A 15866-nucleotide genomic window follows, 5' to 3' on the forward strand; every position below is an offset into this window, starting at 1 on the left:
TCCAAAGTTTTAACACAATTCAGACTGTTCAATGGATGGAGGCAAATTCTAAGTGGCGAGAAAATGTACTCTCACACAATAGTTCCAGTGAGGTGTTACCTCTACACTTGCCGAAAGTTCCAATGTAAGTTTGGAGTCTGGAAATCAGCGTGTTAAGTGCCCTGAACAGATCGGGGATTTAGGCAGCCTTTCATATCAAGGACATCAGAAACCGTTTGTGGGTTACAGTTTAATTTCACACAGTCCATCTTCTGTTCTCAAAGGGGAAATGAATAAACTCAATGTTTCTTTGTGGAAATTACTGACAAACTTTCACCAACTCCGGTCCATGAAATGAAATCGAATAAGGATCAAGCTACCTGCCGCGTAATCGCCAACATGTCTGACTGAGTAGATGCTGAAGAGGCAGGTGGTGTCCTCCTTACCTGGCACGCAGTGAGGGCAGCACTGCTGTGGGACTGTCACTGGGCTGGAGCAGTGGATATTCGGACATTTCACTCGATTGCAGGCCACTTGTCCATTCTGGAAATATAAATCCTTTGTTAGTCATTAAAATACAAATTCAGAGATTGCACCAAAGAGTATACACGGCTTTGAATTGGGCTATCTACAATTCACCACCATCGAGGATTCATTGTTAAAAGGTAGCGTGTGTTATCCCAGAGTCATTTAAAAAAACCATTTTGTAAGCTTATCTAAAAACCGAAAGAAGTGCGTTTGCTGTGAATCAGGAGCAACAACAGAGTTGCTGGAAAAGCTCAGCAGATCTGGCAGCATCTGTGAAGGAAAAAAACAGAATTAACTTTTCGGGTCCGATGACCCTTTCTCAGAACGTTCCGAGAGAGGGTCAGCGGATCCGAAAAGTTAACTCTGTGTTTCCTTCACAGATTCTGCCAGATCTGCTGAGCTTTTCCAGCAACTTTGTTGTTGTCAATGTAATCTACATCTAAGACTCTTTATAATCTCTTAAAAACTGCAAGTTCCTCCGCTGCAGAAGTCATTTCCAAGTTGCAACACGCACCATGTCTGTAAATATTTTCATCCCTGACTTATTCGCTTTGCTGTTATTGTCAACTGTGAAAAGTTAGCCACGGTAAAGTTTGTGCGGTGCGTTCCCGGTGAAGTGATAAACTGCTGAGCAGATCTCAGAACCTCCCTTCTACCCCTTCACTGATTTGACCAAACCCCGCTGTGAACATCGCAGGGAAAACTCTCTACTGAGTTCCACACTGTTCCAACAAATCTAACGTCGCCAAAAGCTATCACAATCAAGGAGTTTTGGATTATGGTTCTCGGAATTCCATTATTTTTCAAAGCGAGTCTACCAAAGATTGAGCCAAGTTGCACCTCTGCATGATTTTGCTGTTTAAACATTAGCCGCACTTGGACGTTGAGGGCAAGCTCGAGTTGTTACCCTCAAACCTGTAACTTTCACACGACCGGGATTTCTAGTATGCTAGTTGTTTGGCTGTAAACGCTGACATTCTACACATTTGGATTACACGTTTACGCCAAGACTCTCTGACCCTTAAAGAAGAAAACGATGATGCTAATGTACCTCCAAACAGAGACAGGTTATGCAATACACGAATCCATAGGGCTCCAGGTAAGGGTGCCATCTCTCTCCCAAGCGGTACTTCTTATCCTGGAACACGCAAAACGCGTCGGACTCTGTTCAGGGGAATGGAACAACGGGACAATCAGTGCCTTGTTTCATGTGAATACTGATAGCTGCTTTTCATAAGCACCGAAGCCGAATGACGAGAAAACTTCAAGTAACCAAGCCTGAGATATCTCCAGACTAAATTTAGTGTCTTAGCGTCTAACCACAAACACAGTCATGCAAGAGTGAAATGTGGAAGACCAGTCTGATGTAGCAAAGGACAGCGACACTAAAATGTCCCGTTTTGGTTCTCCGAGAGATTGGACAATATTAGAACACTTTCTGTTATGAACAGCCTGTCTTTTATCTGAAATGAGTTAGGGGATGGGGACTCGCGCACGTGTTCTACACAGCTAGGAAAATGAAAACGTGCTTGCATGGGACTTCACTCACTCGCCCCGGAATGTGGTTCGTTTTCTGTTCCCTCAGAGCAGCAGTCGACTATTGCGGGTAGTCTTCAGACTGAGACAGGTTAGCTGGAGCTAATCAGCACTTTCAGAGCCGAGACTGAATGCCGACAATCACAGCATCCGCAGTAGCTCACCTGCGGAACATTCTGCCTGACCCCAACACCGGCTATTTCCCCACACTGATACAGTCAAACTCATCCCCCCGGACAAGACTGGCTCTCAAAGGACAGAGTGTGTTGTAGAGGATAAAGCCTGCACGTTTCCACCTTTATGTGCTGTTTTCAATGTTGGAACCACATTGCCCGCGCCCCCAAAAAATACAAGTTCAATCAAGTTCAAACTGAGTGGCATTTGTGTCAAACATCAAAATTCTACAACAGCTCTGATCAGACAGAATCGCTGATATTGCTTTCGGGTAAGAGTTGGCATAACTTGCGATGGAGGATCGTGTTGGTAGGAATTACAGCGATTATTTCAGATGAGGGCCACAGATAGCAGCAAGCTGTAGCGAGTCCGGTTAGATCGAAGTGAAAATCAATCATTCCTCGTGGGTAAAGCTGGCGAAGCGGGGCACTGATGGGAAACTAAGGTACATTCGTGTTGTCAGTTTAAGCAGGAGTAGAACCATGTCGAGTAGAGGCGATAGTGTAAATCAGCAATGGTGGTTGTAATTAGAAAGTTGGTTTGTTATTGAAATTGGGTGGCTTTGCATGTGTGGTGATAGAAAAGAGAAAAGTGGTACATTAAGCTCAGCGGCCAATAAAGATAAACAATGCTGCAGTCGTCTACATATTACCTTACAGCTTGGTATAAGGACAGCAGAACCGCCAAAAATGGGAAAGGACAAACACGGCAATAATGCTGCGGGGCGGGGGTGGCACTGGGATCCATAGTTTTGTCGAGAGGGGCGGGTTAGGTCAGGAGCAGGTAGCTATGGTTGCGGATGAGGTGAGGAACGTTGCCATAGGGGCAGTTGTGTGGGTTCAGGTTAATTGCAGCCCGGGCGCTGGTTTCAAGATGAGCAATTGGCTTCTGCACTCTGCCGTAGCCGTGGGAGCCGCCTGCCCGGCTCCGAACACAATGAAACAATAACAGTTCGGAATCCTTGAAATAATAAATAAACCCTTGGCAGTTCGGGGTGAGTTCTCTCTGCGGACATGAACCCTGCTTCGAAGGCATGTGCTTGTATCTGTTGTTGCGGTTGAGGAGAAGTTACTGTCTCTCCCACCACCCTCCCCTACCGAGCACCCCACCCTCGGACAGTGTGTGAGGGGATGAGGCAGGGCACTGAGTCGCACACTTACGCTTGCTCTGCTCGGGTTTGCCCGCGTCCACCTTCAGGAACATCAGCGCGCAGTAAAGGACCAGGCGCAGCTCCTCTCTGCCCGTCAGTCTCCAGTTTGCTCTCATCCTTCCGCACGGTTGGGGGACAAGTCTCCACGGAGCTGCTCTGCAAACCGGGCGCTGTGTTTTTGAACGGCGAAAAAAACAGGGAAAACGTCACTTGAATTGAAGCGGAGGTGCAGCCCCCTTCCTTCCTCTTTTGTTTTATTTGGTCGGAAGATACACCCAGACTGCGCAACAAATCCCACAAACACGCCTGACTTTCCCTTCCAAAATAAATCACTGCATAGTTTTAAACACATTCCACACACATCCTACGCTCAGGCAATTTAAGGCGTACGTTGCACGTCCCCCCATCCTGGGCTGTAAAGTTTAAAGGTATATTAACGAGGTGAAGTCCTACATCTTTTAGAACATCAATCTTATCGATCCGACACTAAGACATGATCGCACCCCTCAGCGCAGACTGCCCGTGGATTGCACGCTTTAATTGCTAGGTGCTTTTGTGCCTTTTCAATGTAATTCCTCGAAACAACTTTGCTTAGACAATGTTGCTGTTACACTAGACCATTGGGATCATTGTAATACCCATTTACACGTTCTCTAAGTTCAACTGCCAGTGAATATCTATAATATTCAGGTAGGATTTCCCGTCAGGACAAATTGGCATTCATTCAGTTTTAAATTAAAATGAAGATCGCCTTCTACAAAAACCATCCGATTGATGACTACAGTTCGGTATCTCTTTCACATGTGATATTACAGTTCTTTTATTGGGCAGGAACTCTTTCCATCACGGCTGAAGCCGACCTTCTGTACGGGCGAGAAACTACAGATCTCTCTGACTGATCGGCCTGACATGCAGAAGAATATTCTATTTTTGAAGTCTGTTTCCAGTGAACGAGCGAGGACCTTTTATTTCTGATGCAACTTCGCCTGAGTTACTGGAGATGTCATCCAGTATTTTCTGGCAACACTCTCGGTATGTTGCTGGCAAAAGCTGACGAAGGTTTGAAATAAATCACTTCTACACTGCACCCAAGTTTCTCAATACTAAGACTGCAAGTGAGATACTGGCAAAATACGTGATATCCATGCGTGCACATATAACGAATCACTCTCCAATGCGACTTACATTCATGCCTCAGAATAACTGCATCGGAATATTGGTCACTTGCCAAACACAGCTCCAACTTTTCAAGAATGACAACCAAGCAGAGAAATGTTAAATGGGAGCTCTCTTATCCTATTAACCTGGAGGAATGACTTACCAGGAGCTGTTGACGCTGCGGTGCTTATTTTATTAATAACTGGTCCTCTTTCTGCCAGGGAAGCCGGTCCAGTTCCACAGCGTGTTCACACAATGCACAGTCCCCCGCTTTCCAAACGGGCTGCAGTATACCCGAGGTGCTCAGGAGCACAAGCAGCTCGGATCAAAGAATCAGTTCAATCGTGCAGTTCCAACTAACTTTGCTAGATCAGCGACTTCATTTTTTCTCTCTCTCTTTCAAAATCCACTACTTAAAACAACCAGAGAAAATCGAGCACCTTGTGTGAAGGACCGTGTGTGTGAATTTCTGGGCAACACACTTGCAGACAATGAAGTCATATCCCCAAGTCTCTCTGACAGTCTAATGACCACACACTGCCCCAGTGTTTAATGTTCACACTTTCGTTTTCCACCAAGTGTAACTTATCGTTTCTGAAATCCCTCAGGTGGCCAAGCTCCAATCTAGTGCAGGAGATCAGAGTAACTCAGCAGCGACCCCCCCTGACAGTCTCAGGGTCTGCAGCGATGGCTGGGTGGATTCAGGGCTGCTGCACACATGCACAGCGCGGTCACAGGACAACCATTTGGAGCGGATCAGTCATGTGGCGAACGGGTGGCTGAATTTTAACCGGCCTTCAGCACAGCACCCCCACCCTTCAATAAACCCTCTTCGCACTTGTGATCTGATGCAGAGATTTCAATCAGCCAACATCCGGCACATACTGGAGGCTCAGTGAGGGCGCATCGTACACAAGGAAGGCAATAATCTTCTGGCGAAGGGTCTAGGCCCGAAACATCAGCTTTTGTGATCCTGAGATGCTGCTTGCCCTGCTGTGTTCATTCAGCCCCACGCTTTGTTATCTCGGATTCTCCAGCATCTGCTGTTCCCATTATCTCTAATAACTTTACTTCCACTTCTTTGGCAAACTTGGTGCAAATCAATACTGACCCATCAGAGCGCTAAATTAGTGTCGTAGAACTCTGGAGAACAAAATAACAAATATTCGGCGAAATGCAAATTCTAAAACACGACTTAGGAGACTGGTAATGAAATTCCTGATAGGTTGATAGAGAAAAAAATTACAGTGAAGCATACTTTGGTCAAGTCATTAAGGAGTGTTATCGAGTTGGATAAGAATTCAGAAGCAGGTTAGGGTTACTACCGGGGGGGGCCTGTCATTGAGAAACGTCTCCCCGTGTATGTCTTTGCAGTCCTCCCTTTGCACGTAATCCACTGTGTTCTGCGAACATTATCTGCCTTGGAGAGAAGCCATTTTATTTGTGTCATGCACAAAATAAAGCGATTGTAGTCGACTAATTGTGGCATGGCGCAGTGTTAAATAGTTTGTTTGCACGGCGGGCACATAGAAAGCCAGAGCCACTTCAGAACGCACCAACAATCCATTGTCGGGCGCAAAGTTAAAAAAAACACTGCATTTAACAACAGTTTTGCAACTTGCCCACATGTTGGTAAATAGGATCTGAGGCTCATTGAAACAAACAATTTTCCCAAACGTTGCACGCCGTCAATCACTCCGTCAAGACATGCTCTCAAAGGTTTTGTTGCCACTGCTTCTTGAATCCTGGAAACTCCAGGTTATATTTATGAAGGTTCTAGATTTAAATTAAAATAACGGGAGACTTGCAAAATTAAAACAGTAATGAATTGAAGGTTATTTGTATATATTGTCTGTTTTTCTCTCCTGTCACCACTTAGTCATCTGCAAATCAAATACAGAAGGATTAGATCACTAGGCAGTCCAATCCGTTACATATCAAACTCAGAAATGGTATGCAAATGTTTGAATATTTAAGGAATTCCATACATCAACATATGGTTTCTGCACTTTAATATAAAATATGACCCCTAGATAGTGGTAGACCTTTTATTTTAATTCTGTAAATTGGGGACCCACAATTTGCAACTTAGTGTAATTTATTTTTGCTGTAATGACAAACATTATAACCATAAATTAGTTATAGATATACTACACTGTTAAGTACCATGTTTGCCTTTCATAGAACTACGTACAAGCCAAAGAACAGTTGAGAACATGCATTTCGTGACTGTCTGTAATATGTAAGTGTGAATCATTCAGCCCATTGAGGCACCAGGAGATATCCCACCAGAAGAGTGTCAAGGAAAGTTCAGACAGCAACTCAAAGGGAGAGAGGCCATTCAAAAAGAAAATAACCTCTGATCTCTTGTGGATCCAGTTACAATAAAGAGCTGATTACTCTTCTCAGTAGAAAATCTTCCCATGTATGTTGTGTTGCAGAAAGGCATACAGTGTTTTAGCTTTTATTAATAGAGGGATTGAGTTCCGGAACCAAGAGGTTATGCTGCAGCTGTACAAAACTCTGGTGCGGCCGCACTTGGAGTATTGTGTATAGTTCTGGTCATCGCATTATAAGAAGGATGTGGAAGCTTTGGAAAGGGTGCAGAGGAGATTTACTAGGGTGTTGCCTGGTATGGAGGGAAGGTCTTACGAGGAAAGGCTGAGGGACTTGAGGTTGTTTTCATTAGAGAGAAGAAGGTTGAGAGGTGACTTAATTGAAACATATAAAATAATCAGAGGGTTAGATAGGGTGGATAGGGAGAGCCTTTTTCCTAGGATGGTGACGGCAAGCATGAGGGGGCATAGCTTTAAATTGAGGGGTGAAAGATATAGGACAGATGTCAGAGGTAGTTTCTTTACTCAGAGTAGTAAGGGAATGGAACGCTTTGCCTGCAACAGTAGTAGATTCGCCAACTTTAGGTACATTTAAGTCGTCATTGGATAAGCATATGGACGTACATGGAATAGTGTAGATTAGATGGGCTTGAGATCGGTACGACAGGTCGGCGCAGCATCGAGGGCCGAAGGGCCTGTACTGTGCTGTAATGTTCTATGGTATAAGTTGAAAGAAGGGAAATTCTGGCTGAAACACAATTTTGTGTTTTTTCCTTTTTGGAATATATTTAAGAAAGGCATTTACATAACAGTTACAATCCCTGGTTTCTGTGTGCTAGTGTGCTGGTCATGATGTGCAAATGCCCGTGTTGGGTTAGAGTGAACAAAGTCAGAAATCACATGGCACCAGGTTATCGTCCAACAGGTTTATTTTTGAAAACACAAGCTTTCAGAGCCTCACTCCTTCTTCGGGTGTTAGTGAGACAGATAGTATCAGACACAGAATTTATAAGTAAAAGTTCAAAGGGTCACACCACTGATGAGGATGCATTAAATCAATCTAAGATACTGTTAGGTCTTTAATCAGTTAGAAGGTTTTAATTAATGAATATTTATATGTAAATCCCCACATTTCTTTCAAGCCACTGCCCTGAGAGAACAAAAGGTTTTATCAGTGAAAAAAGAGGTCAGAACATTTGTTGTTTAGAACCAGTTTGTGTTTTGGCTTGGAGTCAGACTCAAGAAAGCTGGTGAAATTGGCTCCTTTTATAACATAAATACTTTTGGGCTGGGAGAGGTTATTCATGAGGGAAGAGTTTTAATTGGCTCTGCTATGACCTACCAAATGAGGGGTGGAATAAAGAATAGGTAGTTCATCCTTCCTTACCCAGGTTCATGACACTTTTATGAGCATCCCATTCAAAACCAACATGAATTGCAAGACCATGTCCAAACACCGATTGGAATAATAATTCTTCACTTTGCTGCCTGAAAGCAGGTCCAACCCACACTACTATGTTCTCCACCATGGCTAGGTCAAGGAGGCAGGTCCTAAATCCACTTTAGTTGGAATAGGGATCAAACCCCATGCCCGCTTGCATATATCTGATTCCTATTAGTTGTTCAGCCGACAGAGCAAGCTTCCCCAAGGAATGAAAGTTGTTATACCAATGTACACTTTTGCATGCATGTTATAGCCTGGAGGTTTGGGTGGTAATGATTGAGGCTGTAGGTTCTTACCATCGCATGACTGACCAATAATCTCTCCCATTCTTATCATTTGCGGTTGGTAAATGGTAGTGGGATTTACAAGTTAGTAGTCAATCTGATTGTTCATATTTCAAATATTCTTTCCTTTATCATTGGTCTTGGAGTATGTCTTGAACCCAGAGATTCTGACTCTGGCAGGAGATGCTGCCTAATGCTGTACAAGATCTCCAAAAATTTGTAGACTTAAATGTTCATGATTATGCAATCTTTTATGATGTTACACCTTAGTTTCATTTTAATAGTTGCCTTTATCTATGTAACAAATTATGACTACTTATTTTGTTTGTAAACTCAATGCAATTTAGGACCTGCAGCTGTGATGATTTTCAATAAACCACCGAAATGGTCTCCTTACTTTAAGTGTTTTGCCCTACAAACAAAACAAGGGGTCCTGGTTCAGTTGCTGTTCGACCACTCACATCCTGGGTGATGGAACAGCAGATCCGAAGAGGAAAAAGGGTAGTTAGTATGAATTGCAAACAGCCTGCATGAGTCTGGATATGGTGCTGTTGGCCCGAGCAATCTCACTTTAAAGATAGAGCAATCAGTCAAGCGCTGAATTCTGTGAAATTCTAAAGCCCTGTAAAAGGCTCAGAGGTTCAGAATATATAATTAACATCACTGGTTGTTTCATTCATGAGCAAAATGCACATTCACATGACTGCAGTGTCACAACATCATCAGATATGCTGTTGAGTGCCTTCATTACCAGATAGGAGATGGAAAATTGAGAGAGATTAACTGAGTTAATGCTGAAAGTTAATGAGGAAGCACATCAAAACTATAAGAAGAGGAACTATGGTGTAATAGGGCACAAAACAAGCTTCAAGATTTGTCACAGCAGCACTAGAGAATTTGGTTTTGTTCACAATCATGAGATTGTAAGAAATAGGAGCAGAAGAAGACCATTTGGCCCATCGAAACTGCTTCACTGTTCAAGAAGATCATGGCTGAGCTGATTATGGCCCTAACTCCACTTCCCTGTCTGTCCTCCCACAGCCTTTAATTATACTTAATGTCCTTTTCCATCAAAAATCCGCCTAAGTCAGAAAGACTCAGTGATTTAGCTTCCACTATTCTCTGGTGATCCTTCTATGAACTGCTTCTAATATAAGAATCGGTCTCCTTAAGTTACAAGATAAAAATATACACTGAACTCGAGGTGCAGTTTCACCAACGTTCTGTGACAGCTGAAAGAAGAATTCCCTTCTTTTATTCACAACTTCCTCGCAACAAAGACTGACATTCGATTTACTTTCCTAGTTGCTTGCTGCATCTGCTGGCTGCAATATAGTCTGATATTTCATTTAAGCGTGGGCTGGTCTGAGTACATTCTATACTCTATTATGCACAGCAAGGGCAGAGTGGCAAAACTCAAAAACAAATTTCTACCATTAGGTGTGATTCTACAATTGGGCAAAACTTACCGAATAATCCTAACTATGCTAATAGATAATAACCAGTTTAAGACAATCAATCGAGCTCAGGACTTTTTTTGTGCTTGCAGGAAGTGACATCCATATATGTGCAAGTATCTGTTCTCTCCAAACAAAAGGAATAGTTTAAGACTTCTAAAAGAATTAATCAGTGTGGGGACCCAACATTTGTGGTATCTTGGCAATACTATGATAAATTGGAATCTACTTGCCTACTAATCAGAATCACTTTTCTGATGTGGAATAAATTGTAATTTAGAATTATTATTTATATTCTGATAAGTGAAAGATGAAAAGCTATTTCTCTCTTCAGCAGTAAAATATTTCAGTTAATTTCCCTATGCTAAATGATGTCAGTAGAAGAGGAGCAGCCATTTGATGAGTAGCTGGTGATTCCTTGTTTATTTCGCAAGGTTTGTTGTCTAATACATAGAGCCAGGGTGTGCATCCAGTTCCATGTAGGAACTCCAAGTCTCATGTCCTAGATAATGGTATGTACAGCAGCTGTCATCAGCAGCAACAGCTCAATCTTTGGGTTTTGGAATTTGAACTGCAGCTTTCGTCCTGGCCATACACCAGCAAGATTGAGAGATATATGGATTGTATCTTTTATAAATATGACTCAAAGGAATACAACAAATGAGGGCAGACAAAAAGCACCAATCATGTAGTGTAGATGTTCCCTGAGTGCTTCTAATCAGTTTATCCAAGATCTTGAATCAAGTCAATGGCACCACCACTTGCTTAACTGTACCGAAGCTTATCAAGCAATAAGGATTGGAGATTTGAAAGGAGAATTTTTCTACAAGCACAGACACAAGTCCAGGATGATATGTTGCCTTTCTGCTGCCAGCGTCATTGATGCCATTGAGAAGCTGCAAAGCACTTTTGGGGAAGGGAGAGCAACAGGATTTATTGTCCATATCAGTACTAATGATGTAGATATAAGAAAAGATGAGGTCCACCATCATAATTTAGGAAGCTAGGAAGAAAATTAACCAGCAGGATATCAATGGTAATTACCTCAGGATTACTTGCAACTCCATGTGCATGTGAATAGAAATAGGAGGCTAGGGCAGTACGGTGGCACTGTGGTTAGCACTTGCTGCCTCACAATCCCTCGGACCCAAGTTTGATTCTACCCTTGTCTGTGTGGAGTTTGCATATTTTCCCTGTGTCTGTGTGGGTTTCCTTTGGGTGCTCTTCTTTCCTCACAGAGTCTAAAGATGTGCAGTTTGGGAGGATTGGCTGTATTAAATTTCCTTGCAGTGTCCAGAGATGTTCAGACTAAAGAAGTTGACTATGATAAATGTGGGGTTATGGGGATAGACTGGGATGGTATTTGGAGGGCCAGTGCAGACTGGATGGGCTGAATAGCACTCTTGGGATTCAATGAGACAGCAGATAAATGTCTGTCTAAAGAGACAGTTTTAGATGATTCTGGGACATTGTGACCAATTCTTGGGAGATGAAATCTGTGCAAAAATCTGGATGCATTACACCTGAACAGAGCTGGGACCAATTTCTTTGTCATGCAATTCTCTGGGAGGGTTTAATCTAATATGGCAGGGGTGTGGGTGTCGGGAGGGAATACTAGGGAGGAACAATTATGGACACAAAGAAATGTGAAAGAGAACTAGTAACGTTTTACATTAGGTAAGAGTAAGCAAAATAAAAAGTAAATTGCCTTTACTGTGCAAGTACATGAATGGGCCAGATATGGATGATCATGTTGAAGAGCTGTGAGTGCAGGCATTCATGTGGAAACATAATGTTGTGGCAACAACAGAGTCCTGGCTCAATGAGGGACAGGACTGGATACTAAACATTACTGGACACAGGGTGCCCAGGAAAAAAATAAAGAAGGAATGAAAGGAGAAGGGATGACAAAGTTGGTTAAGAACACTGTTACACACTGGGAAGAGCGGATGTTGCAGTGGAATTAAAGACAGACCTATCTGGATAGAGCTAAGAAACAGTGTGTCATTCTATTGTTCACTGTATTCTGTACAGCAGCCATTCATGGGAAGGATGTAAAGGAGCACATTTGAAAGGAAATTAAGGATGAGATTTACTCCAGAGTTAAAGTAATTATCTGAAGACAACCAACTTCAATGAATTAAGATTGGATCTGGACCAGGTAGATTAGAATCAAAAGCTTCCAGGCAAATTGGAACAGAACAATGAACTGCCATATCTGGCACAGCCAAAGCATATTCCCCAAAAGGATATGGATAGGAGAAAAAAATTCACAACTCTTTGAACAATGAATAATATGGCGATTAAGGGGAAGAAGTGAAAGTGAGCCTGTGACATTTTTGCTTGGGTGTAAATTAGAGTGGGGTGTAGGAGGTAAGAGCAAGTTGGTACTAAGCATTAATTTCTTTGTCATGCAATTCTCTGGGAGGGCTTAATCTAATATGGCAGGGGTGTGGGTGTTGGGAGGGAATACTAGGGAGGAACAATTATGGACACAAAGAAATGTGAAAGAGAACTAGTAGCTGCTGTTTCACCTGTCCCTACTTTCTTCATGTTCTACTATTCAACGATAATCAGAGTAGTTGTGCCCAAGAGAAATGATGGCTTGTGATTTGTATCTTTATGTTCCCTCTGAAATGTTCCAATACTGTGAGAGAAACAGGCTGTTATAACTGCTGTAAATGAAGGGGAATATGGATTAAACAGGAACTAGTCAGAAAGTGTAACAATGATACTGCCCTGTTTAAATAAAGGTTTTGGGGGATTTTGATTCTCCTAAAGATAAATGATGTTAGTGCTGGGGTCGTTCCTGATGTGTTTTGTAGTTTTCTATATGTTCGTCCACGTAACATTGCCAAAAAGAGTGGATTCACATTGAGCTAATAAAATGTGAGGCTGGATGAACACAGCAGGCCCAGCAGCATCTCAGGAGCACAAAAGCTGACGTTTCGGGCCTGGACCCTTCATCAGAAGGGTCTAGGCCCGAAACGTCAGCTTTTGTGCTCCTGAGATGCTGTTGGGCCTGCTGTGTTCATCCAGCCTCACATTTCATTATCTTGGATTCTCCAGCATCTGCAGTTCCCATTATCACTGAAACAGCTTTGATGACAATGCTTTTTCACTTGCCTTAAGCCTCATTCTTAGCTACATGACCATTTTGAAGGCTGATCCTTTTTTAATAGCAGGTGTAAGGGTGCCAAGCTGGAGGCCAGGTTACATATGAATTTCCCGTAATAATGGCCCGAATTTTCCTACCCAAGTCAGACCTTGTAGGGCTCCTTCGCTGTCTCAAATATGCATAGTAGCGGTAACAATAATGTCTCGCCAGTTAAGATCCTGAAGATCATTTCAGCCACTTGGCCGAGGCTTGGCTTTATTGTGAGGTTTTGCTGTGGATTGGCCTACAGCCCTCCTCCTCAAAACATGCTTCTCACAAGACTCTGCGATTGTTTACTCTCAAGTGGTGATCCCCAAGCTTGGTTGGACAGGTGAGGGTGTCTATTTCCATTGGGATGTTCGGTAGCTCCCATGCTCCACTTGCCACATTTTCTAATGACAAGGCCAGCTGCAGTGCCTGTTTGAATTCCAGTTGGGCTTCAGCTGGTAGGCACTTTTGCATGGTTACATCATTAATCCCATACACCAAATGGTCTCCTAATATCTCATTCAGGGTGACCCAAATTACATGCTTCTGCCACTCATTGTAGCCTCATCAAAAATCCCAATAACAATTCCCCGACTCTCTAACAGCCAAATAAAACCGATAGCATCTCAGGATTAGAGGAGGTTTGCGATCATAACATTCCTTAACCGACTGTATCAACTTCTGTAAGGTTTGAGTGTCTGGTGCCTGCGGGAAAGTTAACCCCTTCTCATCGAAAATGCTGTGCATCCACACACAGTCAGAGGATTACTTGTTGCTTTTCATCTACACCAATGCCATTTGTCCAGAAAAAAATCACATATGTTTGACATTCTGAGCCCAGTCTTCAATAGCAGGCTCAAAAGAGTGAAGCTTCCCAAATAGAGGCATGATGCCAGAAATACTTACCCCAACTCCCAGATGACAATTGCAAATGAATGTTCTTCAGACATGTCCTGTTTTCTCCCATTGCCACTGGAAAAAACTGCTTAGAGACAAGTATCCTGTCACCAAATTACCCTTTATTTGCTACTGCACAGTACACTGGCTGTGATCAGCCAGTCTGGAGTCAGTGTTTAACCGAAGAGATTCTAATCTCCTCATTATATTGGTCATTCAAGGCTTTCCTGAATGGCACAGTTTAACAAACCCAATCATGTACCTCAGTTAGTGGGTCCACCAATTCCAGTCACTACAATGCCTTTACGAACTGAATTTTTATTGTTAATCACTAAAGCTATTTATCCATCTCATCCATTTTCTTAACTTTCCTTTCGACCTTACAACCTGGTATATTTAACTCTTCGTCCAAACCTTGTTGCAGCCTTGTTTAAGTAATGGCCACTGTGTCATACATTGAGAATTGAATTTGCACCTGCAGTCCATTTAAATTGCTCCTTTTACATTGTACATTTGTGTAACAATTGTTTACTGGGATCATTTCACCTAAGGTGACTTTCTACTCTAATGCTTCACGTACATATTTATTTCTTTCTTGTATTTACTAGTTGCACAAGTCCTTGCACAGTCATATGACCCATCTTAACTACTTCCCTTGTCAAATTTAGTTCAGATTGAACTTATTCCAAAAGCACAGTTCTTTTCTGGTTCCAGTCTCTCATGAAATAGAAACCCTCTTCCCCATAAAATTCTCTCTGCCATTTGTGAATCTTACTAACCTGTATATTCCTACACAATTTGCACATGACTTGGATACTAGTGTGGTGAATTTCGACAGAATTCCTGATTTTTAACTTAATTTCTGTTTCCTACTCTGAAAACAGTGCAACATGTATACTCTTTGCTATGTTGTCAGAAGCAACATGGACCACAGTGACTGGAGTCTCTCCCTGCCTCTCTAATACTCTTTGGAGTTGAATTCCTCACCCTGGCACCAGGTAGATAACATATTTTGTGGAACACTATTACTTACAAGGAATGCTATCCATTGGCCTAATGTTTCAACCCTTTACACCCACATCATAGCACATACATTTCTTCTCCTCTCCAATTTGAACAGCCTATTTAACCAAAACGCCATGGTCTGGCTGTTTTGATCATTTTATCACCCTCCTCACATAGACCAACATATTGTACCTACATAAAGAGCTTGCTTTCTGTGAATCTGCTCTCTGTAGCTGACCTCGGTTCTCTTTACTCTGCTCACTATCATTTTAAACCTGTGCCTCTCTCCAAAATGTGATAAAGAAGGGAACAATCTGTCCAAATACAGCTCCCTCTCTTTTAAATGCCAAAATCACACTCTCATTCAATATTTCTGAGCATAAACTCCTGTGTAATATGGACTTGATATATAACCTGGTCTTCCATATTTTAATTACGATTCTACTTTCAAAAAATTTCAAGCTTTTCTTAGCAGACTAATATACTTGCTCTAAACACTAAAGCATTCAACAAAAATGAAGATGATGACTATCTCAAGCTTGCAGAAGCCACAATAAATATTGAAGGTGAAAGGCAACACCTCTTTTCTTTCTTTGCACTATATTCTCTGTCTCACAAAATTCACATCTTCTGTAGTCTGCATGCAACACATTCCATTTATAACACTCTCTGTAACTTCACTGTGTGATAACAGATCACTATTTGTTTTTGTTTCCCCGAGGCCTTGATGAACAATGGGACCAACAATCTATTTCCTTAACCAAACAAACTTA

General features: G+C 42.3%; 1 protein-coding gene across 3 annotated transcripts in view; it reads right to left on the bottom strand.

Annotated features, from left to right (window-relative positions):
- The window catches only part of chrdl2 (chordin-like 2), a 49705-nt gene extending 44601 nt beyond the window's left edge, over nt 1-5104 (bottom strand). The window contains exons 1-4 of one of the 3 annotated variants that reach the window (XM_048544997.1): nt 4689-5104; nt 3378-3537; nt 1559-1671; nt 426-522 (exon numbers count right to left, since the gene is read on the bottom strand). In XM_048544997.1, the coding sequence (XP_048400954.1) occupies nt 426-522; nt 1559-1671; nt 3378-3483 (316 nt within the window). In that variant the 5' untranslated portion in view covers nt 3484-3537; nt 4689-5104. Of the gene's footprint in view, nt 1-425; nt 523-1558; nt 1672-3377; nt 3538-4329; nt 4405-4552; nt 4652-4688 lie in introns of those variants that run through there. The other 2 variants (XM_048544996.2, XM_048544998.2) reach the window with 2 other exon arrangements.
- Nucleotides 5105-15866: the final 10762 nt, after the last annotated feature.

The sequence above is a fragment of the Stegostoma tigrinum genome, chromosome 15, assembly GCF_030684315.1.
Source record: "Stegostoma tigrinum isolate sSteTig4 chromosome 15, sSteTig4.hap1, whole genome shotgun sequence".
Lineage (NCBI taxonomy): Eukaryota > Metazoa > Chordata > Chondrichthyes > Orectolobiformes > Stegostomatidae > Stegostoma > Stegostoma tigrinum.